This window comes from Periplaneta americana, chromosome 4 (genome assembly GCF_040183065.1).
Source record: "Periplaneta americana isolate PAMFEO1 chromosome 4, P.americana_PAMFEO1_priV1, whole genome shotgun sequence".
Lineage (NCBI taxonomy): Eukaryota > Metazoa > Arthropoda > Insecta > Blattodea > Blattidae > Periplaneta > Periplaneta americana.
The window spans coordinates 31,994,849-32,019,859 of NC_091120.1; the positions used below are offsets into that span (position 1 = coordinate 31,994,849).

The 25,011-nt window shown below is 35.8% G+C and overlaps 1 protein-coding gene across 2 annotated transcripts in view; it reads right to left on the bottom strand.

The window, feature by feature from the left end:
* alka (alkaliphile) overlaps positions 1 to 25,011 on the bottom strand; it is a 65,651-nt gene that overhangs the window by 10,271 nt on the left and 30,369 nt on the right. For both annotated transcript variants that reach the window (XM_069823116.1, XM_069823115.1), the window contains exons 2-7: positions 19,008 to 19,141; positions 16,075 to 16,148; positions 11,155 to 11,254; positions 10,092 to 10,246; positions 8,245 to 8,400; positions 5,085 to 5,225 (exon numbers count right to left, since the gene is read on the bottom strand). In XM_069823116.1, coding sequence (XP_069679217.1) covers positions 5,085 to 5,225; positions 8,245 to 8,400; positions 10,092 to 10,246; positions 11,155 to 11,254; positions 16,075 to 16,148; positions 19,008 to 19,054 — 673 coding nt within the window. In that variant the 5' untranslated portion in view covers positions 19,055 to 19,141. The remainder of the gene's footprint in view (positions 1 to 5,084; positions 5,226 to 8,244; positions 8,401 to 10,091; positions 10,247 to 11,154; positions 11,255 to 16,074; positions 16,149 to 19,007; positions 19,142 to 25,011) is intronic.

A 25,011-nucleotide genomic window follows, 5' to 3' on the forward strand; every position in this document is an offset into this window, starting at 1 on the left:
AAAAAAAAAAAGAGTTCAGACAAGTTTGGGGGGCAGTGCCTCCTCATGCCCCCCCATAACTCCGCCTATGTTGAAAGCCAAGAGCATTAACAAACAACAACAGCAGAAGCAGCAGCAGCAGCAGCAGCAGCACTGAAGCTGAAATTTGGAACAATGCAGATTAAATATAATCTGAAACTTCAGCACCTGCTTCTAGAGTCATCCCTTGAATTCATCACTGCTTCGAGAAACCGCGACATTTTATTAAAATGGTTCGACTCTTCATGTGTATGCCCAAGTTTTGAACAGATATAATAAAATTACATGCTTAACAAAGAATGCTTTATTTATTTTTGTCTTCTGGTATTGTAACGTGTGGAAATGTCGTGGATATGAGAACAATGATATGAAGCTTCTATTTAAGAAGATTTTCAGGGTACACTTATGAAAAACCTTAGTTAACAGGCAAATAGTCGCATATTCACGTAAACATTGGATTTATTTTTCTATAAATTAAGTGAAGAAACACTTTACCTGTCGAAATTGTGTGTATTATACTGTATTTATTTACATTCTATGGCATTCCTACATCACTTCACAGCAAGAATATGGAAAATGTCAGAAAGATCTTAATTGTAGCTATCATTCACAATAAAATAGATTTCAATTTCAAGTTCAGTCCATATCAAGTTCGGACAACTCACACCAAATATATCTTTATACAGATATGCTATCACGAGCTTTATTTTCCTTAAATTGCAAGATCATTTAATATAACCGCATTAAAATGACGGAAGCATTTTCAGTTTGCGAAGGAAAAGCCATGTGTTAATTTGTTAAACATTAGTTGAGTAAAATTTACATCACACAAGATTACGTAAAGCAGAAGTTTTTATAGTAACTTTGTAGAATACAAAACGTTACTACATGTCAGACAGGGTGCGAATTAACGGGGGGTAGATGGGGGGTTTTCCCCCCTGTTGGAAAGTTATCCCCCTCTCATAAATTCATATTAACATCCCTGCTAGGGATAACTTCTATCCCCACTCACAAAATATAATTTTGTTATTTTAATACGAGTATACTTCATAAAGTACGTATAAAGTAAGCAAAGAAAATAATAATGATGCATTATCATTACTGGCAAGCTGACAACAATCAATAACTTAGGAATCACACATCTTATCTCTTAAGCCTGCTTATGGATATAATTATTATTATGATCAAGATGCAAGACTAGCAACTCAGTGCGACCAAGCGTTGAGCCGTATCGAATGAGGATAATAATAATTTTATGTAGGCCTATGGTATTCTCTATCTAGGATTCTATCCCCCCCCTCCCCCAATCAGAAATCTTAATTCGCACCCTGATGTCAGAGATTCTTTTATTGGTACATTTGACTTTCTTTGTTGCTGAGGTAGATACTAAAGTTCGTAGACATATGGTAAGTATGCGGATAGCTAAATAGCAGAAAAAGATAGCTGGATGAGAATGCAGAAATAATTTTTATGCTCGACCATGCCGAAATGTAGTAATTATACACCTGGTAGCAGCCCTTTAATGGACCTCATTAAAGTACGCCTATTCATTAAAGTTCAGGTGTTCCACCAATCAGAAAACAGCATTGTAGAAATATGAAAGCGCAAGTATCGATTATTCTCGGATATGCAGTCAAAAGACAACTATAGCGAAATGTCACGGAGGCTGGAAATCCAATACTGTCGCAGAAGGTTATGTTCTGTTACTATAATAATTAACGTTAATTGTAAATAATATTCAAATAAATTCAATTTGTCATCTCGTTTTTCAATGTCTAAATCAATTTCAAGGTTATATCAAGACTAATGTTTATTTTACTCTCTAGATTATATCAAGGTCAATGATATTTGTTCCTCGGAAAAAATCAATACTTTCGCGTCTGCGCACATCTCACAATTTTCAAGATATTCCACAAGGTCAGTTCCGCTCCCCAGTCAGATAAGAATAACATGAATACTTATGAATAATTTCAAGTTAGAAATATGGTCGAGCATTAAAAGTCGTATGAAACTTGCCTATAATGGTAATAATTAAGACGCTCGTATGAAAACTATGAAACTCGCTTGCGCTCGTTTCATAAACATACTCGCGTCTTAATTACTACCATTATAGGCTCGTTGCATAATGTACTATTATACGATTATACAACAGTGAAAAGTATGCGAGAGATATGTCCCATAGTGAGAATAATGAATAGCTCCGTAATCTGAAAAAATGTGCTTTAAGAAATTAAGTCTTCTTTTCCTTCCGAATATTGAATGTATTCTGTTTTAAAACTAATATTGAGAATTTAAGATCATACATATAGGCTACTTTTGTTAACTGCCAAGAAGCGCTGTACCAACACATTTAGGCAGACTTTTAACAATGCTTAAATGATTGTACCGTAATTAATTTCAATTATCAACTTGAAAAGCATTAGCTGATATGTCTATGGAGCTTTATTCAAAGTAACTCTTTAATGAATGCACATCCCATTTGGTTACTACACAATAGCAAGCTATTTAGAACATAATACGAGTGGCCACTTCAGTGAGCCATTCTTTCATTGATGATAACCGTTGCTCAACTGTGTTGGAATGCCTGTCACTCTTCTACAGACCGCAATTCAGTTCATTTACATATGAACATCGTTGTGAACATCACCATATCATCATACAGTTCAGGAACGCTCGCAAGTTTTCTCCTCAGTAGAGGCAACATACTTCCTCAATATCTATGGTGTTAATTTTTAGGAGCAATTCTGTGATTATTATCTGTCTCCTTGATATACTGTAACGAAACCAACGAACGTGAAAAATACAGTCATGAACACATTATGGTTAAAAAATTTATGTAATGTATTAGAAAGTGAAGTTGTTTCATTCCAACTATTAAAAAAATTTCTCCCTTAATATTAATTATCATAAGTATATTCATATGAACCATCTTATTATCAGTTATTATTGGTTTCATTGGAGAACTAAATCAAATTTCTATTCGAAAAATCTTCAATCAAATCAAACTCCTGTATCTTCTCATGAGGAGCATAGGGCATTCATAAAGTGCCTCCATCGAAACCTATTTGTAGCCAACTTCTTCACTTCGCGCCATGTTTTCCCCTCCCTAGCAATTTCCTCCAAAACTATTCTCTTCCATGTATTTTTTGGCCTTCCTCTTGTTCTACTACCCTGGTGGTTCCAATCCAAAGCCATTTTTTCTACTGCTCAATCTTCTTTCCTGATTGTGTGCCCTATCCAATTCCACTTTCGTCTTTTGATTTCTATTGTGATTTCTTTCTGATTTGTTACCATAAAGTGGGGTGACTTTGAACAGTAATTTAGCGCCTTTCTAAATTAAATGCTGTACCCAATTGCGAAAAAACTGAACTAATTTATTGACAACTTAAACAGTTTTTTCGCAATTGGGTACAGCATTTAATTTAGAAAGGCGCTAAATTACTGTTCAAAGTCACCTCAGTGTTCAAAGTCACCTTGCTTTACGGTACCTTCCATAGTTCTGAGTTTGTGATTATATCTGGCCATCTAATTTTTAAAATTCTTTGTAAACATCTATTAACAAATGTTTGCAGTTTATTTTGTATAATTTTACTTGTTTTCCATGTCTCACAACCATATAATAAGACTGATTTCACATTACTGTTAAAGATTTTAATTTTTGTAGATCTAGATATAATATAAGATTTCCATATTGGGTACAACTGGACAAATGCACTATTTGCATTTTTTATTCGGTTCTTTACATCCTCAAAGGCTCCACCATCCTTGTCAATAATTATACTACCCAAATATTTAAATTCTTGAACAGTATCAATGTTATTATTATTTATTATAATTTTATCTGTCTTTTTACTATTTAATCTCATTTCTTTAGTTTTCTTTACGTTCATTTTCATATGAGCCCCTTTTATTACTTCTAATAAAGTATTAACTTTATTCTGCATATCATCAAAACTATGGGAGAGCAAACAGATATCAGCGAGATCCAGATCTTGCAAGGTATCATTTAATCCCCATCTTATACCTCTTCTAACATTGCCAACAGACCTTCCCATAATATCATTCATAATAATCAGAAATATGATCGGAGAGAGAATACCACCCTGTTTCACTCCGCATGCAGTTGTTATATTTTCTGACAGCATATCTTTATGAATGACATTACAAGTATAATTTTCATACATAACTTTAATTAGTCTACAAATTTTTTCTGGTATACCAAATTTTGTTATTGTTCTCCATATATAATCTCTATTAAGCGAGTCAAACGCTTTCTCAAAATCGATAAATACTAAATATAAGGTACTTTTCCATTCATTGCATTGTTCACAGATTATTCTTAAGGCATTAATTTGATCAACACATGATTTATTTGTGCGGCGAAAAATTTTGAACTAGTATTAAATGAAATTGACTGGCTCACTGGCTAAAAAGAAATTTTCTACTGAAGGAACGGGAGAAAAGTTCGAGGCAAAAGAAGATATCAGATGACAGACAACAATAAGATACAGTACGTGGATATATGAGGACTCAAGCTCAGTTCCCATGGTGCTTGTTTCCTTGCTGGTCACCAAGCTTGGTTCTCTGATGGGTATGCCGATGGCTCCCATGTTTGCTACTATGCTGATTGCTGTTTACATGTAGCTGGCTCTTTTCACAGTTCAAATTGGAAGATCATCTGCTGCTTCATCTGTTGCCAAACTCATGATCAAAAAGAAAAGAAACTAAACAGTGAGTGGAAAACAACTAAAGTCCTACATTAACAATAGTAAATGTCGTAATAAAGTAATTAAACCAGAAGTGTAAAACAGCTGAAGTCCATATTTAATTGTCGTTCCTTAGAAACTAAGGAATATAGAAAAAAAAAACAGATTTAGTACGAAAACAATGAACATGGCGACATGGTTTCAGCGGTGATTCTATATCATCATCTTTGGTTCCATCCTGCAAGCCAACACGAAAAATAGCATGCATAGCGTGCATTGATCGATTTTCATTGTGCCAGGTCAGTTCATCAAAAGGTATTAAAAAAAATAAATAAATTTGAAAATTGCAAGAAGACTCACCTTCCCGCTCAGTCATGTACCCTGTTGTTTCTTTGAGTTCCAGAGGCTGGCCGACATTGTACTGGAGTAATTTTAATTCTGGGTTTAGTGTAACACCATCTTCTGCCCACCGTAATCTCAGTTTCTGGTTGTTGTATGAAACTGTAAATAAACAGTAATTTAATATGCACTTTTCAATTCGTGATATTCCTCATTTAGTAGTAATATAGAAAACACTGATCGTATGATTTTCAGTTTTTATCCTTTAGCTGATAGCTTCTTTTTCCAAGTTAAGATATTATGTAGAAGATGAATTGGCAGACAATATTACTAGAGAAGAAATGCTCAGAAGTAGAAGTACATAAAGTTACTTTTCATGTAAAATATCACATACATATTCAGTTACGTTATAATCTGGAAATATACAGCTCTTTTAAATTCTTCACATAATGGCATTTCCTACGAAAAAGTCCTTTCTCTTCTTTCCAGTTTCTTTCTCAAGATAGCTGCAATTACTAAAAAAAAAAACATGCACTATTATTCAGACCATAGTGAAACAAAACTAACCTCTAAAATAAATAGAAAAATAGACCATTACCGGTACCATGCAGGGTTTACAATAATCACTACCGGTATTGAGTACTGGTAATACTTGCCACTTCTGCTGTGCACGCCTCCATATACTTATTACTAACTACATAAGCTTAGTTCTGTTACAGCTCTTTATGAATTAAAATAAAACAGTTCAACAAGGCATTTAATAATTTATTTTATAATTAAGTACTGTAACATGTTTAAATAGCTATTTTGGTACCAAGACAGTATAAAGACCACTTACATGCAATTCACAAAGTTTAATAAACTATGTTTATTATAGTGGACACAGCGTGCAATTAAACGATACAGGTTTACTGCATTCCTCTCTAAAACTTACAGGAAAGCAATATAAAACTAGTTGCTTTAGAAACCTTGCATATTCTCCTCATAAATTAGTGTTACACTAGTGATGAGCGTTTAAAATACCTCTGTTAAATTTTCATTAGCATTACTACAAATTTCATTAAAAAGTAATATAGTGCGTCTTCGCCATCATGTCTGCAATGATTGACTGGCTGCGTGCTTGGTGAGAGGCTGTGCTTCTGCCGCTGAGATGGCAAGCGTGTTCGCGCAACTTAACTCGTTAAAACTTACAATGAAACTCCATGCACAATATCTCGTTCTCTGATGATCAATATCTATCATTCTGTGATGCTGCGTGGCCATGCGGATGAAATCAAGCCTCATCATAAAAAAAAAAAAATTTCGGGGATCAAGTTCTTCAGTATTTACTTTTTCTGACACCTAATTACAAAAATTAAGTCCGCGATTGTAATCTTGGAGCTGTAATTCATGAGATGATGAAATTCTGTATGGTTTTATTTTCAATAATTTTGTTGCCACTTCCACAGATGCTTTAGAAATTCCTGTCTGCTGTGCTAAACGTCTCAGAGATTTGCATGGACTACACTCTAATGCTGCACCAATTTCATCCAGTTTTTCCTCCGTAAAAACACGGCACTTTTGTCGTTTTTTTCCATCTTTCACAGAACCTGTTTTATTGAATCAATTAAATAACCTTAACCTTTACTTTTTAACTTTGCTCTAGAGTATGCCATTAGGAAAGTCCAAGATAACAGAGAGGATTTGGAATTGAACGGGTTACATCAGCTGCTTGTCTATGCGGATGACGTGAATATGTTAGGAGAAAATCCACAAACGATTAGGGAAAACACGGGGATTTTACTGGAAGCAAGTAAAGAGATAGGTTTGGAAGTAAATCTCGAAAAGACAAAGTATATGATTATGTCTCTTGACGAGAATATTGTACGAAATGGAAATATAAAAATTGGAAATTTATCTTTTGAAGAGGTGGAGGAGTTCAAATATCTTGGAGCAACAGTAACAAATATAAATGATACTCGGGAGGAAATTAAACACAGAATAAATATGGGAAATGCCTGTTATTATTCGGTTGAGAAGCTTTTATCATCCAGTTTGCTGTCAAAAAATCTGAAAGTTAGAATTTATAAAACAGTTATATTACCAGTTGTTCTTTATGGTTGTGAAACTTGGACTGTCACTTTGAGAGAGGAACATAGGTTAAGGGTGTTTGAGAATAAGGTTCTTAGGAAAATATTTGGGGCTAAGAGGGATGAAGTTACAGGAGAATGGAGAAAGTTGCACAACACAGAATTGCACGCATTGTATTCTTCACCTGACATAATTAGGAAGATTAAATCCAGACGTTTGAGATGGGCAGGGCATGTAGCACGTATGGGCGAATCCAGAAATGCATATAGAGTGTTAGTTGGGAGGCCAGAGGGAAAAGACCTTTAGGGAGGCCGAGACGTAGATGGGAAGATAATATTAAAATGGATTTGAGGGAGGTGGGATATGATGATAGAGAATGGAATAATCTTGCTGAGGATAGGGACCAATGGCGGGCTTATGTGAGGACGGCAATGAACCTCCGGGTTCCTTAAAAGCCAGTAAGTAAGTAAGTAAGTAAATAGTGTTTTTCTATAGGGTATTGGCCTGTTAGGAAATTTACGTCTGAATATTCGCCTTGTTGAAGCACACGATTTTCTATTCTTTATGTACGCAGTGTATATGTAAATATGTTCCCTTAATGAATATCTGTTTACCATGACGAAACGATCTGTTCTCCATCTCAGCTAAATGAAGACTGCCAGAGTCCAAGTTACAGATAAACTATTTTATTTATAGACATCGTAATATTGATATGAATGGGAATGATCTTGACTAGCTGCGTCAGCATACATGTCGTCTTAGTGGCAGAAGCATGGCCTCCTACTGGACACATAGCAGGTCAATGATCGTGAGCATGATGGCAACGACGCACTGTAGCTACGATGTGCCTCATGAAGGCAAGCTATTAAGCAGTAACTAATTCAGAGACAAACATCCAAACTGTCTCTTGATTTTGCGATTAAATATGGTTTTCAACAGTCCAAACGGTACAAATACATGGCAATCACTTTCCCAGAAGGAAACTTCTGGATCTACTTTTGTTGGTGTACCACACACCTAGATTCATGGTGTGACATCTTTACTCTTCTTAAAATTGTTGCCGTGTTCTCAGTTAGGAGACTAATAAATTATTGATGTCTGCTCCACTCACAGCTCTCGATGAACATAGGGCAGCTTTGGATGTCCATGGGGTAGAGCTGGAATTCCATCTGGCAGGCTAAGATGGCGTGCATGCGTGCTGCATAGCGTACAGTTTTGTTGCGATACAGCGTCACACTTGAGAATTTGTGTGTCAGTACAGCAATCTCTGTAAAAGCAATATTTCACATTACTACGACATACCTTGCATCACTAAGATATATCTTACATAACTAAAATACGCATTCCAGGTCAATTCGTCCACAACACAATGTCCAATATACAGAAAGTCCACTACAAAAATGTTCACAACTAAAAAGTTCAATCAAGTAAGGCCACTAGTCAAAATGTTCAATATGCAGAAATGTTCATAAGTCAAAATGGCCACACATCAAAATGTGCAATATACAGAAATGTTTACACGTCAAAATATCCAATATGTGGTATTCACAGAGACGATTATTCAACATTCTTTTCGGAGATTTACACAGCCAAGATTCACACTTCCTATGTGGAATTCCCATGCAGTAGCAATGCATGGCGGTTATAGAACCAATAATGTACTGGAAGGTTTCTAATCTAAATTTCAAAAAGTGGTTTCTGGACATTATGTTAGTGTTTGGAGATTTATAGAAAACATAAGACAAGAACAGAATGAGACAGAGAATACCATTTAATCCAAGTTCACAATGGTCACTTAAACGTAAAACATATTATATATATATATATATATATATATATATATATATATATATTCTTCTTTCCGGCTGATTGAAGTGACTATCATTCATGGTTTCGGTTTGCCAAAGGAATCAAAATTTTCTAAGACATGTGTCTGAATAAAAATTTTCAAATTAATATTGATGTGTATATAAATATTTCAGGGTAATGCTCAGTGTCATCTCACTGGTCGTTATCGTTACATTTTTTTATGACGCTGTATCAACATCTCAGGTTATTTAGCATCTGAATGAAATAAAGGTGATAATGCCGGTGAAATGAGTCCAGGGTCCAACATAGAAAGTTACCCAGCATTTGCTCGTATTGGGTTGAGGGAAAACCCTGGAAAAAACCTCTACCAGGTAACTTGCCCCATTCAGGATTCGAACCCGGGCCACCTGGTTTCGCAGCCAGACGCACTGACTGTTACTCTACAGGTGTGGACATCGTTATCGTCATGAACACAACGAAAATAACAGACCATTTGGGTTCGTAAAAACGGCCATTTCGAGCCCTGACTAATTATGTACGAGTAACATCTTCGTGCACTTTACAATAAAACTGCTAATTTTATGAAGTTTATGGAATAAGATGGTTTAAAATTAAGAAAATGACATACAACTCTTTGCTGTGATTGATGAAGATATGTATAGCACATCTGAAGACAACAATAAAATTATATACACATTTTACATAAATTCCTGTGTACGTTATCAGCACTATGTCTTAATAAAATTAATTCTAAACTACAGCAAAGCTTAATAGCTGCTATTCATTCTAAATTTACACTTCTTTCACCCAAATTGCACATTACTATACTACTGCGTAACTCCATATTTAAAATCATAAGGCAAACTACAGAGCATTCCTATGCATACCAGTCCCACTTCACCCTATACTGCTTCACTTCCTCAAGATGGGAGCTCCACACTACCGTCATATAAGCCGATGGCACATGACTACCTGGGACTGGTCTCCATAGGAACACCTTGTATTTTACAAGAATATATCAGCATACGAAAATATTTCTTTGTTATTCAAAATGCTTACCAATACGAAAGAATAGTTGAACTCTCTAATTTTCATCATAAAATATGATACATTATCATTCAATTTTTTTATTCCTTAAAGTTGCTATACCTGAGACTTTCGAGTTGAGAATGTAGGGATCCGGTTGCCACAGGTTATCAAAAAACTCTGGCGGCAATGTTACATAATCATCACCTTCTTCAAAGATATCATCAGGCATGTCAAGACGGGATTCGATCCAACGCTGTCTTACAAACATGTCCACACTGTTGCCACCACCACCACCACAACCACATTTGCATCACAACGCCCACCAACATTCCAAAGAGAAGTAAAAATTCATTAGAACATTTCCCATGCATTTAATAAAATTATCAAAAGTTGAAAACTAGAGCATAAAGAAAAGGATGAATATTTCTGTCTCATTATGGTGGTGATGATTTATTGTTAGCATTAGAATGTATTTGAAATATTACCAATAATGAATCGAGATTAGTCAAAACATATTTAGTTAAGAACATTTGTTATACAGGAAAATAATTACAATTGTTATTTTTTAGCCAAATTTCAAAATATAATAACAGTACCGTAAGGGAAAACAATTAATTCAAATTTCTTACCCTTATTTGATCATAATAATGTACTGTTGCTCTCTGTAGAAATTTTAAAGAGCCAAAAATTTGAAATGTTGCGATAATTTCTTAAGTTTTCTATATTCTCAGAGAATAAAATAATTAATAAACAGCATAGACTAGAAGTAATAACCGCATGCAAAATCCCAACATTGATAAGAGGCAATGTTACATCAAGCATGAAAGAATGAAGGTCCAATTTGAATGTTAGATTTATAAACAGTCAGCCAGAAAATACAGAATAATGCTCTACTCAATATTCCAGAATCAACCAGAAACATTATTTGTAGAATACATAATCCGAACTTAACAATTAAAGATTCAAATTTGCTGAAGCACAGACAAGAGGAGTGGCTACTCCTCTTGAGCACAGATCACCATAGCAGATACATGAAATTCTATTTTGAATCTACTTTAAATAAAGATATTTGTTCCTTCATCCCATGCCTAATCCTACTTAGCAGTATGATTCGTACATTACTGAACACTAACAAAGAATGCCAGATGGATTTGTTTACAGAATTCAGAATTCATAAACTTACCGAAAATCCATGTCTTCTACGTTTATGGAGTTTATGTCGACTATATAAATGCTGAATTCTACTGTCACAGGTTCTCCTTTTGGAGAAGGTGGACGAACCTCTGAAATAAATAGTGTATAGTTAGTTCTGTTAAACATTATCTGTTTCTTGCATTACTTGAAGATGATGTTGACAACGGCAATAACAATAATAATAGCAGCAACAGCAGCAGCAATAATAATAGTAATAATAATAATAATAATAATAATAATAATAATAATAATAATAATAATAATAATAATAATAATAATATTTGTCAGAAACCAGTGTACAAGGCCTGAATATGACATCGTCAGGTTTGATAGGGGCCTCATTTTAGTTTTTGCTTGGGAGGCAAGATTATTTAGGGAAAATCTTGTAGGGTATATAGAGTGGCATACTTTCCTCCTATAAAATTTGATAACACAACCTCAAGGGAAAAAATGGAACTCTCTGCATCATAATCCACAGTTAATTCCCGATTTACCACGAAAATCGTCTGTAGCTGCATTTAGATTGGCAACAGGCCATGATTGTTTGGCCAAACACCTGTATAGAATTGGAATATATCTGTCCCCTAACTGCCCATTGTGCAACTCAAACCAAGAAATGGATTCGGGACACCTCAAAATCTGTGCTTCAGTGGCTGACCATGATAATATCTTTGAAAAATATTGGAGTGCAAGAGATCAAATGACTTTATTGTCAAACGGCTGGCATTAGAAAACAACATCAACTTTCCTCCTATTTCCTCTGAAATGAACTGTTTTCTACTTCTTAATTACCTTTTATTATTTGATGTCATAAATGAAAACTATTTTTTTTCTTAATACACAAAATATCCTTTTCAACACATAATTCGAAATTAAATATTATGATGCAGAAATAATGTTAAATGCATTTGCCCAAGTCAAACTCACTTGGTTACAAGTCCCTCAGTAAGCTACACCGTATTTATTTGAAATACAAAATGCTGCTGATACATTTTTCTGTGCATCTGTGTTCTATATCATCCTTAACAATCCATCAATCCTTTCAACGACACTTCTACATATGTAAGTCAATGCCCAATTTACTAAGAGTTACTAATCACATTGTAAGTCATAACAAGTTACCCACTTAACGGCCTGATCAGTCAGAGATCTATAAATTTACGCTTCGTCCCTGCTGTATTTACAGATGCGAGAGCCCATTGAGAAGCAGGCTGATCTCATTTATCAAGAGCTCAATTTGATTAATGATGACAGTGAACGACGACGGTAGGGTTAGAGGATGAGCTAAATAAGATTGAGTGATGCGCATAACGTTTCATAAATCACTAACCATGCTGCAGGCAATGTTTACAGCATGCATTACTGATTATTTTTAATTGTACAACACCAGGACTATTGCTGCAGTGTACATGAATCATTTTGGTGAAATTATAGATAACGGAATTACATGCTATCAATGCTTAAAAATTCAGTAAAAATGTTATAATTTATCACTTTGAGGGGGTGTCCGGACCAGATGACCCCACCCGGTCGGTGCGCTCTTGAAAGATGGTACTGTAAGTCACTAGCGGCCAGTGATCGAAATCCTCAGTGAGGCCAGATGCAACTAGTTTAAGTGCTTCCGATAGGAAATGTTTATGATATTAATTATTATTTTTATTCTATTATTAATATCATTATTACTGTATTATTATTATTATTATTATTATTATTACTATTATTGGTCTATTCTTATTACTATCAATGAAAAATAATAATTTCACTCACCAAATAAGCTGTTATGCTGTGAGTTTCAGTGATTGTTTCAGTGTGATGAAGCAACCCATATTATGTGTTGAAATTTCCCTTTCTTTCTTTTCTTTTTATTTTTTTCCTTTGACAGCAACAAACAAGGCCAAGAGAAGTTTATTTTGCCTCACATTACCACATAACCATTTATGGTGCCCATACCAGGATGCAATAGAAACTCGCGTTTTAAGATTATGTGTCAGAAAAATTATCAGCGATGACGTAGGTATCTCGGTAGTCTCTCTCTTTATTTAAAACTTCCTTTCTTTCAGTATTATTTCTTCTCGAAAAAGGACACTCTAACAATGAATTAACTTCTCCAGCATTATTTCTCTCATTTGTTTCTGTTTATATTTTCCCAAAATACATAACAAAATTGGCCCAGATTCACTACTGTACTACCAAGTACAATAGTAGAACACCCTTGCTTATGTCATAAACTGAGACATAAGGGGAGAGAATCGAGTGGGTCTCAGCCTGCCAAAGAGCTGGAATTTTGTTATTTATGGCCTAGTTAGGAAAACAAGTCACCACTGCTATTCCCACCCCACTCTACCCTTGAGGCCGGCCCATGGATGGGACGAGTGAAACCTGACCAGGCCAGACGAATTGTGCCTCAGCTACAACGTTTTAAGCGTAAACTCAAAGCCCGCGAAAGGACATGAAATGCATTAAGCCAGACCCAGCACGAACGATTCTGGTCTCAGGAACAAATTTTACTGCAAAACAGGTCTATATACATCACAAGCCAGACCCGGCACGAGCGATCCCGGCCTCAGGAACAAATTTTACTGCAAAACAGTTCTACATACATCAAAGTTTTCAAATGCTTCTACAGCGATATATGCTTCATTCAAATAACTAATATATTATATAAAAACACAAAATTTGATTTCAGTTAAGCCAAGTGACTGAGGCCTGGCCTCACTTGCCTCAGTCAATCAGCCGCCACTGCTGTAAGTAGATCTATACAGAATAGATGCAGCAGAAATTTTCTGACAAATTTCCAGGAAGATCTGATCCACATCATAATGCAGTTCGTGTACTTACTGATAAATTCCATTAAACAGGCTCAGTGGAGGTCGTTGGAGTAGGAGACTGTCATGGAGGGCAAGCTACTGGATATTTGTACTCTGGTACAGACCCGGTTAAAATCATTGCTTAAGTCAGGGATGTCAAAGCGCCTGCACTTCGTGCTCTGAAAAACCCGCACAACATTTCCTTAAGAGCGATGATTCCACTTTATCTTGCTAAAATGTGAACCTTGTTGGATTTGTATTGCTTGTAGTATCAGCACGCAATGCAGGCGATTTAACATCCCTGGCTTAAGTTAACATGTTGTGACCAGAATTTCTGAAGCTCAAAACGGACACTTACTGTACCAGTAGCTACTCATTACAGCTTCCTAGAAAAATGTTCCTCTAGTCGTACATATTCAGTACCACAAATAGAATCCATTTTGAATCTTGCATACACTACTTTTAACACTTGAATATAAGTAATTGATTAACTAGCGGACTTACTCGTGTTAATTATGTAAGTCTGTGCGGCTTACAGCTGTTTCGGTGCTTCATCACACCATCCTCAGAGCCTACTAGATCTCGGCGTCATCTCGAACTTCTCTGCCTGTTGTGTGGGTGTGTTGATTGTTGAAAGGTGTTGAAGAGTGGAGTCAAATAGTGTTGTGTACTGAAAGTGATCTGTGTGTTGAGAATTTGATCGGGACACCCCGATCAAATTCTAAACACACAGATCAATTTCAGTACACACACACTATTTGACTCCACTCTTCAACACCTTTCAACAATCAGACACACCCACATAACAGGCAGGGAAGTTCGAGATGACGCCGAGATCTAGTAGGCTCTGAGGATGGTGTGATGAAGCACCGAAACAGCTGTAAGCCGCACAGATTTACATAATTAATACGAGTAAGTCCGCTAGTTAATCAATTACTCACAAATAGAAATTTAATTATCTGATTTTAAAGTGCCGTAATGTAAGCAGAATGTACACATGAAAACTGTATAAGTAATCATATTATAATTACAAACCGGAACAAAATTATACGATATTTTTTTCTGGTGAATGAATGACTTGCTAGAAGTAGTTTCTTATTCTCCTTCAAGAAAATATAAGAAATCAAAGAAACTATACTTGAAATTAACTTTCATTTTTAACATTGTTTCAAAGTATCAACATTCAATAAATTATGCAGCAAGATTATTATTTTTTTTTCATTTTCCAACAAAATGGGACAAATAGTCGTCCCAACAAGAACGGAATTGTTTTCCTTGTTTTTACTGGGGGTTCTCTGAACTATTGAACGCATAGGACTCACTGTCACTGGCCAAATTGTAAACATGTTCCATCGAGACACCGACACAACACACACAACTAACAGATAGCTTTACAACTATTGATTGGGACTTTTTGAGAATGCATCATCTCTAAAAATCTATGATCCCAACGTTCCCCAGATTTGACATCACCAAACTTTTATGTATGGAGAGTATCAAAATGTGCTCACACACACTTGCTTGCAATAACTGCGTATATAAGGAGCATATCACAACAAGAACTGGCGAGAGTGTTTGAAAATAAATTAAAACAAATATAGATCTGTACTGATGCTCATAGACGTTACTTTCAACAACCAATACAAATTCACAGTGGAAGTGTACAGTGATTTTTTCCGAAAACATCTTGGCTTGGCCATCTGCCACTAAACCTTGCTTTGGATGGCACTGTGACATTTCCTCTTAATGTGGTATCTAGTACATTCCATTAATTGTTCGGCATTTACTTTTCGAAATTATGCTAGGTTGCTTGAATGGAATGGAGATTCATAGTGAGACAAGTGGACTACGAGCTTGGAGCACACACAATTTCTTCTGTGTAGCTCCAAATCTCCTTGCTAGGACGCGTTCTCGAGTACCTTTTAGTATATTTTCCCTTCATCGTTTCTTCAACTTCAGGTCAGGCAGCCAGACAGCCAGATTAGTAGAGTTTCTGGTGTTACAGGTACTGTAGTTTGTTATGTACAAATGACTTTCGTATTCTATTACAAATCATATATTTTCTTTATTATTTTATATATTACTGTATATGTTATTCTTACCTTTGACATAGTTCTCTGGAAGAACCACCCGGGGCTTGATGGTGTAATTCTTCTTGCAGGTAGAGCATAATAAGCTGAAAGAATGATTCACATAATAAGACAATACAAACTGCTATATTTGATAAGGATGGAAACTTTTATTAGATAATTTTAAAAAGGTAAAAACTGCTATATTTAATAAGGATGGAAACTTTTCTTAGATAATTTTAAAAAGGTAAGAACTAAGGAACCACCTCTTGAGTATACACAGAGGTGCCATCTATGTTTTGAAATTGTGTGCAGAGTTAAAATGTTGAAAAAAATTGATCGAAGCTTTGGTATGATCCATGATATGAAAAGCATTAAAAATTAATTTGTGCTTCAAAGGGTTAATATATTTCAGTATTATTTGTATTTATCCTGGTAATAATGAACAGTTTGACTCGTAGACATTTTGTTTTTTCAGCATTAACTTCCCATGATTGTATGAGAAAATTCGAAGAGAACGGCAGTTACGTAGACCTTCGCGCCCCCCCCCCCCCCACTACCAATAATGCATAGCACAATGTCAATACGGCAGTTGCTGTCGTCTGCGATACATCGAACTTTTCTGTTGATTTTCGAGTTCGTCATTTTTTTTTCTGATTATTATATGCTTATTTAAGTTGTGTTAACTCTCGCTAATGGTTTTATATTTTATTTTATCCGTCTTAATATTTATTTTATTATTGTAAATATTTTTGTTTTATTACTATTATTATTATTATTATTATTATTATTATTATTAATGAATTAATTTGTATTACTATCTTTCTATCATCTCCGTCACGGATATTCCATTATTATTATTATTATTATTATTATTATTATTATTATTATTATTATTATTATTATTACTATTATTTCTAACATCAACTTTATTATTGATCTCTTTAAATTTATGCAGACTACTGGACTGTACCCGAGCACGAGCATATGCTCATTTCGGGTATATATTCGTATGTATCATTTCAAATGTAAATTGTGAATAAATTTGAATTTGAATTTGAATTTTAATAAATTTTTTACTTTACAGAAATAAATCAATTCAATATTGCAAAAAAATACAGCAATTTCCAAGCTAAATCGTGATTTGTTTTTTTCTTCTATATGTGCAGAATAGGGGCTTCATTTTAGTTTTTGCTTGGGGGGGGGGGCAAGATTTTTTAGGGAAAATCTTGTAGGGTAGAGTGGCATACTTTCCCCCTATTTCCTCTGAAATAAACTATTTTCCACGTCTTAATTACCCTTTATTATTTGAAGCCATAAATAGTGCTGGTATCATGGTTTACTTTCTTACTCTTTTAATGGTCAAGCTTACCCCATTTTATAGTACATTTCCAGTTTCCACATATAGTCAGTTTTCACTTCTTAATGTTAATTATACGATATGCAATTTACATGCACTTGCTGCTAATATCACGTAGGTGTGAACACATGAACAGGTAACTTTATTGATAAAGAAATTTTAATTTCAATTAATGATACAAAATATACTTTTATTTACAATAGGTAACAACCACTAACGTAGCAAGGGGTAACGCCTTGATCGGAAATAGATCCGTTATTTTTTGTTTTAATTATGGCGCTGTTTAATTGTGGTCGTGCTGGGAATTGAGATAAAGAATTTATTGTGAAATATTGTCTTCCTTTCCTCACTGAATCAATTTTGACGTAAAGCTAGCACATAAATTCTCTAGTACTTGGGAAAAATGGCATAAGTCAGTTTCCACAAACAATTTTTATTCATTTATTGACAACTTACGGAACATTTATTTATTTATTTATTTATTCTGGTAGAGTTAAGGCCATGAGGCCTTCTCTTCCACACTACCAGAAGTGAAATAAAGTGAAATACATAATGAAACAATGACAAAGATAGTAAAGTCATACTTAGATATAAATATCATTTTCATGCACATTAACAAGCTTACACAGGCTATAATGAAATATTAACTGAACATGATACATAATTAAGTTATTTACAATTTATACCCTAATTCTACTTTATGATAGACCTAAATGACAATGTATATGCACAGAATAACCTCTAAAAATCGGCTAACATTCACAAATCAATTTCATGAAAAACATCTGCTCGTTTGGGAAAAAGAGACATAAGTATTTCTCCCATTACAATAATTCATACAGAAGAAAATAAAATCGACAAAAACCAGTATGTTCGACCTGGTTGGCGAATTGGTATAGCGCTGGCCCTCTATGCCCAAGGTTGCGGGTTCGATCCCGGGCCAGGTCGATGGCATTTAAGTGTGCTTAAATGCGACAGGCTCATGTCAGTAGATTTACTGGCATGTAAAAGAACTCCTGCGGGACAAAATTCCGGCACATCCGGCGGCGCTGATATAACCTCTGCAGTTGCGAGCGTCGTTAAATAAAACATAACATTCAATATTTAAACCAGTATGAAGAATTTTTTTTCCTTCTCATGTAAAATTAACATTTTTGACTTGTGCCACTTTTCCCGAGCACTACAGAATTACAGTCTCGTTATTCTAACGAGCATTGTATTCTATAAGTTATACATCTAGCAACTGATCGACAGAAACTAACGAACTTCTTGTATTTCATACAGAATTATACGACATTTTTTGCTCAGAATGTCTTCGAAAATAAGCTCTGTAAGGGACGGTAAATCCTCGTCAATCACTTTATATATAGGCTTGAAAAGGATAAAACTTGAAAAGAAAGTTGAAATCTTAAAAAATGGACACTTTGGAATCCAGCTCTTCAATTAAGGGCAGTTTACTTGAGAATTTTCGGGACCCTAGCATAGAAATGACAGTGTGGTTTAGAAATCCCCGTAAGAGAGGAAGTTTTTAGATCCGAGGAAGAATTCCCCCACCCGAATCACTTCCTGCATTCACCGCTGCAAGTACAAGGAGACCCGCACTCACCACGCGAACAGTATGACTAGGTAGAAGACCAGCTCTCGCGCGATCATATCGTACGTCGGGCGATGCTAACTGCTGCAGCCGTCATCGTGCTTCAGGTCGTCTAGCAGCAGGTCCAGGCCATCGGGGGGTCCTCACTGTACAACATACATTTCATCTGTTGTTAGTTATTGCATACATAAACACTAACACCATTAAATGAAACAGACCCTACCCTTTAGCTTGTCATACCAGCAATCCTACTAGACTGACAATAGTAGGCATAGTAATATACTACGATATGATTAGTATTGGTCTTATTAGAATAAGCAACGCATCTAATTTAAATTGATTAGGCAGCTTACTCAACGTTTCATTAGTCTAGCTGCTGTGCTGTCTTTGTCACAGTCACATATGGATTGTGACGTTTGTGGCTTTGATCTTCCATTCAAGCTGACCGGATTCGAACCTCGGCCAGATCGTGATGGAATTTGCGGTGGACAAAACAGACGTTGCATATGGGGTTTTCTCGGGTTACTCCCGTTTTCCTCTATCATTCCACCAACACACTCAACCTCTCCTTCATTTCATCTACAATCTGCAATACTAAAAAATACAGACTAGGGTAAAATCTTGGGATTAGTAAAGGTTTCCGATACTGATATAGGAAGGGCTTGGGACTCCGGCCCCTGATGATTATCAGGCTATTCGTCTGTGGACGGGACCTGGCTCTATTAGGAACTGAGGCAGAATGGTCCACCGTCAGCGTCGGATTCACGAACGAAACCTAATCACCTGTCGGACTTGTACAATCGTATATAGGGCTCAAAATGGATCAAATCATGTATGTATTTATTCACACTGCAATGGGAATATACCCGGTGGCAGTGGTAACTAATTACACTCAATAATGACAATAATAAACTTGTTAATTAAAAATGCACTTAATAATAATACCAATAATTAATACAAATAATTAATACTAATAATAATAATAATAATAATAATAATAATAATAATAATAATAGGGAATATCCTAAATTAAATGATCATGCCTAAATGTGAGGAACTGTCCCGGGTTCAGCCCTCGAAAAGCCAAGCCAAGCCACATATGGATTAGAAACGTCTGTTCCAGAATGTAACTAATTGTTTTTTCAATAGGTAGTTTGTTGTTGTTAGTCAACTGTCCGAAGACAGATTCGAACCTCATAAGACGTCAGTCATGAAACAACTTAGAAGTCCACCGCTGTGGAGTAACGGTTAGCCTGTTTGACCGTGACCTGAGTGGGCCCGGGTTCAAATCCTGGTTGGGACAAGTTACCTGGTTGAGGTTTTTTCCAGGGGTTTCCTCTCAATCCATTAAGAGCAAATGCTGGGTAATTTTCGGTGCTAGACCCTGGACTCATTTCGCCTGAATTATCACCTTCATATCAATCAGACGCTAGATAACCACAGCAGTTGATAAAGCATCGTAAAATAACCACCAAAAAACTAAGCCAGGAGATACTGGGGTAGGGTGGCCAGTTTCTTTCCCCCTCCATTGCAAACATCGCTGATTAGTAATATATTACACTAACCAGGCTTGAGATGTTCTTCCTCTGACACATATCGTCAAGTGAGATGTACTGCCTGATAATAGATATACATATCAGCCAGAACCTCAGTGAGAGGTATTTCAATAGGTAACTTACGAAATCTTTTGCCCAAATAGTCAACGGAACTATGTTCATTGTGTGTTCACAAAATGCCGTCCACGAAACACAAAAAATAATAGAGGGGATCAAGATATGTAAACTAAAGAAAAAAAAAATGAATTCCTAACTCCAGTTTTATCAAAAGCCAAATGAGGCACATAGTATTCCTGCAGATTATAATGGTTTTCCGATCATCTGTTCTTTTCCAGAACTTGTCTTTTTTTTTTGTTTTGTTTTTAGCGGGTTATTTTACGACATCTCAGGTAATTTAGCGTCTGAATGAAATGAGTCCGGGGTCCAGCACCGATAGTTACCCAGCATTTGTTCGTATTGGGTTGAGGAAAAACCCCGGAAAAAACCTCAACCAGGTAATCTACCCCGACCAGGATTCGAACCCAGGTCATCTGGTTTCACGGTCAGACGCGCTAACCGTTACTCCACAGGTGTGGACACTTCTCAGTCTGCGAAACCATTAAAAAAGAACTGTTTAGTTATTCCCTCCATTTTTAATGCGATTACATTAATAGTACATTATGCAACGAGCCTATAATGGTACAGTAGTAATTAAGACGCGAGTATATTTATGAAACGAGCGCAAACGAGTTTCATAATTTTCATACAAGCGTCTTAATTACCATTATAGTCAAGTTTCATACGACTTTTTATGCTCGACCATATTTCTAACTTGAAATTATTCATAAGTATTCATGTTATTTTTATCTGACTGAGGAGCGGAACTGACCTTGTACAATACCTCGTAAATTGTGAGATGTGCGCAGACGCGAAAGTATTGATTTTTTCCGAGAAACAAATGTCGACATTGACCTTGATATAATCTAGAGAGTAAAATAAACATTAATCTTGATATAATCTTGAAATTGAATTAGACATTGAAAAACGAGATAACAAATTGAATTTATTTGAATATTATTTACAATTAACGCTAATTATTATAGTAACAGAACTAGTTGTCTTTCGATTGCATATCCGAGAATAATCGATACTTTGGCTTTCATATTGCTACAATGGTACTTTCTGACTGGTGGAACACCTGAACTTTAATGAATAGGTGTACTTTAATGAGGTCTATTAAAGGACTGCTACCAGGTGTATAATTACTACATTTCGGCGTGGTCGGGCATAAACTTTTTACACACGCAACAGAAATTTAAAACACTGATCTACACATTTTACACAGAATTTTTCCATTTTTGAACTCTTGTTGCATTACGTTGTCCCGCGTGCAGGATAACTAGCTGAAATTTCTCTACCACTTTGAAATCTGTATGCAAAAATAGACCAGTAAGATGAACAGGAAACAAGATGCAACTCATGAAGCTGAATAGATTTTTATTCGCAGTAGCTAGCAAAGCACTTATTTCTGATAAACAACAAAACATCAACAATTGAGAGTTCATAACCTAATCCATAAACGGCCCCTTGCCACATTCCTTTCTCCTTTGAGAATAATAGTGTTACGTATATTTCGCTGACACGATTAGCAGAGATTCTGAATGCTCAGAAGATGCTTCGAATAGCAACGAGTGCTTTATTTGGCTTAGTCAAGTTTCATGTCGGTAATATAAATACATACCTTATATTATTATTTTAGACTTGAAGACCCTTCGAGTAGAAGTCTACATTTATTAGCGACCTCAAGCTATCTGAGCAACAGTCTTACTACCGCTTGGATAGGATGAGCGCTGAACTGTAAGCACCTCACTCCGCTCTTTATTAGGAACTACTCGATATCTAAACGTTTGTAGATGTGAATACAATTCTATAAGGCAATGAAAATTCTTGTCTTTATATATGGAAGGTGGTCATAGTTAAGAAAAAGGAGTAACTTTAAGTTATAGTAACGGGATTCCCCAGGAAAGTTCAAGGTTGTACAGAAAAATATTACATAAATAAAGATAGATATGTGGCATTGTATGGGGCAGAAACATGGACATTACGACAAAATGAAGAGAAACGACTAGAAGCATTTGAAATGTGGACAGAGAGAATAAGGGATGAAGTTATGTTGGAAAGAGTGGGTGAAAAAAGAATAATGGTGAAACTGATCAGGAAGAGAAAAAGAAATTGGCTTAATCACTGGCTAAGAAGAAACTGCCTTCAGAAGAATGTATTCTACAGGAATGATGAACGGGAGAAAAGTTTGGTAAACAACATTACGATATATTGATCGTATGCGGAGAGCAAGCAAATAGTGAAAGACTGGAAAATGCTGGGATTGCAGTGAAGGACCTGGCCTTGCCCTTGGACAGAGAAGGATGAATGAAAGTCGATGGGTTGCATGATCGTTTTCCAGGTCGATGGATTGGCAGTCGTGGCACACACGAATGGCCCGTCCGCAGTCCAGATCTGACTCCAAGCGATTTTTTGTCTCCAAGGGTGGGCGAAGGACGACTTGTACCAAACGAAACCACGCAACTTGGTACAAATTGGAAGCAACAGTCACCAATGCGGTATTCAGTAGACCGGTACAAATTTTTGCAGTCGACAGTAGCGAACGTAATCGGTTCGTTTAAGGAAATGTATCGATAATGCTGGGGTTCATATGAAGATACAAATGACGAATTGATGATGAACAAAGTCTCGAGGAACAGTGTGTACAAGACTAGATTTTTGGTTGGTTATTTAAGGACCTTTTAATCAACTACTGAGTTATTTAGCGTCTATGCAATTGGTGATAGCGAGGTAGTATGTGGCGAGATGATACCGAAGATTCGCCATAAATTACCTACGGTTGGAAAAATCTCAGAAAAAACCCAACCAGATAATGAACCCAAGCGGGAATCAAACCATGCCCGAGTGCAGCTCCGGATCAGCTAGCAAACCTGAGACTAGTTTCAACTGAACTGGTTTACAAATAAAGAAGTTATAGGTCTAATCGTTTAAAAAATAGGCATGATTTACCAGACACTCTGTAGAACACAGAGAATCTTAGGAATAACACACAAACCAAATAAGTAGCCATCAATAATAACATCTTGAAATACAAAATATAGATTGATGTTAGGTGTTTGAGAAAAATATTACGTGACACGAGAAAGACATTTTCGTCTAGTATTTCATGTAAAGTGAATTTCAGCGAAGTTAACTCTCTATTGGCCCATGTGACCTGAGAGTCACATCCAGTAATTCTATTTTTTAACAAGAGAGGGCATGTTCTTGCCATTGTTGATCAATGTGCCTTTAATGTTACAATATGGCTGCTGTTTCCTACATTTTTAATGTTATCCGAAGTTCATATTTTGTCCCCTAGATGCCAATATTTATTTTACCACCATATCACTGTCGACCAATGTTATCTGGAAGTCACAACCGTGTCATATAAAATAAAAATTAACCAAAAAATAATAATAATTTACTAATATGTGCTATTTAGACCACTATCAACTAATATAGACGCTTGAAAACATTTTCTGACTCCAGAAATTAATTTGGGATATAGAGGATTAATTGAAGCTTGAATTGATATTTCACCAAGATTCATATAGATACTTACTTACAAATGGCTTTTAAGGAACCCGGACGTTCATTTCCGCCCTCACATAAGTCCGCCATCGGTTCCTATCCTGAGTAAGCTTAATCCAGTCTCTACCATTATATCCCACCTCCCTCAAATATATTTTTATATTATCTTTCCATCTACAACTCGGCCTCCAAAAAGGTCTTTTTCCCTCTGGCCTCTCAACTAACACTCTATATGCATTTCTGGATTCGCCCATAAGTGCTACATGCCTTGTCCATCTCAAAGTCTGGATTTAATGTTCCTAATTATGTCACGTGAAGAATAAAATGCATGCAGTCCTGCGTAGTGTATCTTTTTCCATTCTTCTGTAACTTCATCCCTCTTAGTCCCAAATATATTCCTAACCACCTTATTCTCAAATACCCTTAATCTCTGTTCCTCTCTCAAAGTGAGAGTCCAAGTTTCACAATCATACAGGAGAACCGGTAATGTAATTGTTTTATAAATTCTAACTTTCAGATTTTTTGACAGCAGACTGGATGATAAAAACTTCTCAACCGAATAATAACAGGCATTTCCCATATTTATTCTGGATTTACCGCGTATCATTTATATTTGTTACGAGTGATATGTAATACGTTTGATCAGTTATTTAATAAAACTGTATCAACTGCGCGCGGTTATCCAGTGTTGGTGGAATTTGTGATAACCAGACGAGTCAGAGGGATTACCTGATATTCGACTTACGTAGAAAAAATGAGACAAAATTACAAACCGGTAATCTGCTCAAAAGTGATTCAAACCCATGCCAGAATACAACCTCAGACCACAAGTTGCGTTTGTTACTAAGTTT